Source organism: Alosa sapidissima, chromosome 12, assembly GCF_018492685.1.
Source record: "Alosa sapidissima isolate fAloSap1 chromosome 12, fAloSap1.pri, whole genome shotgun sequence".
NCBI classification, from domain to species: Eukaryota; Metazoa; Chordata; class Actinopteri; order Clupeiformes; family Clupeidae; genus Alosa; species Alosa sapidissima.
Genome location: NC_055968.1, coordinates 34,758,102 through 34,762,056, shown reverse-complemented (window position 1 = coordinate 34,762,056; position 3,955 = coordinate 34,758,102). Strand labels below are relative to the sequence as shown.

At 42.8% G+C, this 3,955-nt stretch overlaps 1 protein-coding gene across 4 annotated transcripts in view; it reads left to right on the top strand.

Annotated features, from left to right (window-relative positions):
• LOC121677850 (major facilitator superfamily domain-containing protein 8-like) overlaps positions 1 to 3,484 on the top strand; it is a 57,596-nt gene extending 54,112 nt beyond the window's left edge. For 3 of the 4 annotated variants that reach the window (XM_042056909.1, XM_042056908.1, XM_042056911.1), the window contains 3 exons: positions 715 to 845; positions 2,123 to 2,240; positions 2,797 to 3,484. In XM_042056909.1, coding sequence (XP_041912843.1) covers positions 715 to 845; positions 2,123 to 2,197 — 206 coding nt within the window. In that variant the 3' untranslated portion in view covers positions 2,198 to 2,240; positions 2,797 to 3,484. The remainder of the gene's footprint in view (positions 1 to 714; positions 846 to 2,122; positions 2,241 to 2,796) is intronic. The other variant, XM_042056910.1, reaches the window with a different exon arrangement.
• The last annotated feature ends 471 nt before the right edge of the window (positions 3,485 to 3,955 follow it).

Genomic DNA, 3,955 nt, shown 5'->3' with positions numbered 1-3,955 from the left:
GTTTATCATTTCTATCACACTCTGAACTCTTTTCAGCTAGTCAGCAGTCTGTGATGATTCATGCACTCGGCTCTCTGACAGCTTAGCCACAGAGCGCTGCAGAAGTATTCATGCTCCGAGACGCGTGACGCAGACACACAGCACTTTGTATTCTGCTGAGATCAGGACCCCTTATTTAATGTCACACCTTACAAACTCTTTAATTATCTGTAAGTTTAATAGCACTTTCAGCAAAAGTCCTCCATGAAGTCTCCTGACATCGTCTGAACCCCCTTCTGAAGCCCTCTGTGACCCTCCATCCACAGGGCCTGAGTTAGGAGTTAGGAGTTAGGAGTTAGGAGTTAGGTGTTAGGTGTTAGGTGTTAGGAGTTAGGAGTTAGGAGTTAGGAGTTAGAGTTGGAGTTTCTGACCCTTACAGTAAAAAGTCCTCCATGACTTAATCACCCAAGGTATTTTGTAGTCCTCCACCTGAGGCTCTGTGTCTTGAGGGTTTGAGCTCTTCCTTCAGCAGGTATGAATGTTGGAAAAAATGAACGTTCTATAGAATATCTGGGTTCATTGAATTCAACATGGAACTTTAGAACCTTATATTGTTGCGGAACAGAATGTTCAAAACTCACCAGCAGAAGAGTTGACTACATTCACAGTAAACGTGAGTCCTTCATGCAGTGACTCCCCTGACGTCTCCTGCCCCCCCCCCCCTTCTCTCCTCAGGGTTCAGCCAGGGGGTGCGGCGCTCTGTGGGAGGCCTGGCCACCATCCTGGGCCCTCTTTGGGCAGGAGGGCTGACCAACAACTTGTACGTGATGCTGGGCGTGATGATGGCCCTGCTGGTCTTGCTCACAGTAAGTTTGCCCTACTGGCTCATGGGAGCTGGAGTACTACTGTAGCCTCATGGGAGTTGGAGTACTACTGTAGCCTCATGGGAGCTGGAGTACTACTGTGGCCTGATGGGAGCTGGAGTACTACTGTAGCCTCATGGGAGTTGGAGTACTACTGTAGCCTCATGGGAGTTGGAGTACTACTGTAGTTGTGATGTTAGATGTTGTCAGTAGTCATTTCTGACAGCCACTGTGTAACCTCTTGGTAATTTATTTAGAATTGCACTTAAATATAACACTCACCATCTTAAGACATTTGCTTTGAGTGTTCAGAATTGGTACTTACATTGGTACAGAACTCCCAGTACACTTACTAAGTTGTTGATGCTTTGTTTTAATGTGTAGGGACCCTATTGGGGTAGCCGTGGCCTACTAGTTAGCACTTCGGACTTGTAACCGGAGGGTTGCCGGTTCGAGCCCCGACCAGTAGGCACGGCTGAAGTGCCCTTGAGCAAGGCACCTAACCCCTCACTGCTCCCCGAGTGCCGCTGTTGTTGCAGGCAGCTCACTGCGCCGGGATTAGTGTGTGCTTCACCTTACTGTGCATCACTAATGTGTGTGTGTTTCACTAATTCACGGATTGGGATAAATGCAGAGACCAAATTTTTCCTCACGGGATCAAAAGAGTATATACTTATACTCATATTCATACTATTCATACTACTGCAGAAGTGTGGTGCTATTTTGGGCATTATTAGTGATTAAAAAATGGCCGTTTGGATACGTTTGGTGCACTGCCCTTAGCTCTTGCACCGTTAGCCTTTTGGGCAGTAAGCGCTAAAGTCGGTCAAACTCAGTACTTCTTCGATCAACATAATCCAGCTCTCGAGGGGGTGTTCGACTGGTCGTCATGGTGAAAAAGACCCTGGGTTCAAATTACTCCGGAATTACACTTTAAGTGATGTCTCCCTGAGACTTACAGTAAGTGATGTCTTGCTACCTGAGACAGAACTGAATCCTGATGTTTTAATGTCTCATTCCCTGAGTCCGGATGTGGTGATGTCTTATTCTCTGAGACTTTGACGATGTCTAGGCCTGATTTGATGTTGTCTGTTCCAGATCATGATGTTTATTTCCTGTTCCAGATCATGATGTTTATCTTCTGTTCCAGATCATGATGTTTATCTCCTGTTCCAGATCATGATGTTTATTTCCTGTTCCAGATCATGATGTTTATTTCCTGTTCCAGATCATGATGTTTATCTCCTGTTCCAGATCATGATGTTTATTTCCTGTTTCAGATCATGATGTTTATCTCCTATGAGAAGCTGGTGGAGCCCCCTGTTGTTGAGCACGCAGACAGCTACGAGGACTGAGCCACTTGCAGAGAACACAGGAAGTGAGTTGAGAACACAGGAAGTGAGTTTGAGTTTGAATCTTAATCAGTAGTTAGATCATTGGATTTGACTTGAGACAAGTCGTCATTTAATGTTTTTATTGTTTTATTAATGTTTTGTAATTTAGACAATATAATTTTGTCGTTATATCATAACGTGCATCACACATTACTATATGTTTAAGGCTTGTGCTGCTTTTTGCAGTTGATTAAAGTCAGAACAAGCCACATTTAATCTCTTAACTCAGGGGTCTCAAACACCCGGCCCGCGTGTCAAATCCGGCCCGCGTCCAGGCCAAAATAATAATGACGCCTGACACCTAGTTTGCCAGGTTTAAAAGAATAGAACATTGCATTTTCAGAAATAGCCGGCCCTCCAATCAGATGACGTTGGCAGAAGTGGCCCCCAGCTCATTTGAGTTTGAGACCCCTGTCTTAACTATTTTATTGTTCATCATTATTTGAAGTACCCCGTACGACTAATCATGAACCCTCTTTTCCCTCTCTGTCTCTCTCTCTGTCTCTCTCTCTGTCTCTCTCTCTCTCTCTCTCTCTCTCTCTCTTTCTCTGGGTATGAAGGTTGTGAGTCTGAGGTCTGTCTGGCTATATGGCCAGCATGTGACGGGCTTCATGGGATGTGTTCTGGTATGTTGACCCAATTGGACCTCTCACACCTCATCACCTGTACCTTACAGAGTCATCCCAGAGGACTTGGCCCCATACACACACACACACACACACAGGTCCAGAACACACTGACCCCATGGCTGGGTCTCTGTTATGTTTCCTGTGGAAATAAATTGGGGTGGTGAGCCAACAAAAGAAAACTCCCAAAGTGTGCAGTCAGTAGAAGCTGGGAGACAGTTATTCAGGCATTGATGTTAGCTGGTCACTGAATGTAATGATCTATGGATCCAGGGAAATGCAACAGTCCTTGAGTGGCTGTTTTAAACATGCAGTACCCCTTGTGGACACAAGAGGGTGCTGACGTCCTTCGTAGAGGCTGTAGGTGACCACCTTTTCTGACCTTTTCTCTGCTGTCTGCCGCTGCTCATCACCTGTCTTCCTGTGTTTCATCAAAGACTGCTGGCTGCTGGCTCTGTTTTGTTTTGTTTAATTGTTTTAACTCACTGCTTATTATTTCAATGTGTCAAAATAACAGATTTGACTATATAGTTATAGTTGAATTGGGAAATATTCTGAGTAAGCAATTTCTGTTGCTTGTTTTTAACAATACTGGAATTACATTTTTTGCTTAAGAGCTTAACCAATTGTTAAATGTTTTGGAATATTTATTTATTTATTTAAAACTCAGTGAGCAACTTAGCAACTGTACAATAGTCAGTGAAAAATTTTGCTTGTTCTAAAAAGCAATATATTAAAAACATATGAAAACATATTCTTATCTTATAAAATGAAGCACACATTATTAGTGATCCTCCAATTCTCATTTTTATCTGCACTCACAAACAAGGTCATTATTTTCTTGATGCATTCTCTCTAATATATTATATTTTATTTGAAAAAGACAAAATATTTTTGTTGAGGTGGATTTAAAGTGTGAAACATTTATAAACTTTGATTCACTATACAGTAGGTGTAAAAATGCTTCACTATAGGTTTTTATGCTGCTGGTTAGCCTTGAAGCTTTGGAGCTTAGAAAGAATCCTGCACACTGACCATTCCGCAAGCAATTATTTATTTAGAATACAATTTTTTGGTCTGACCTTCATCAGGT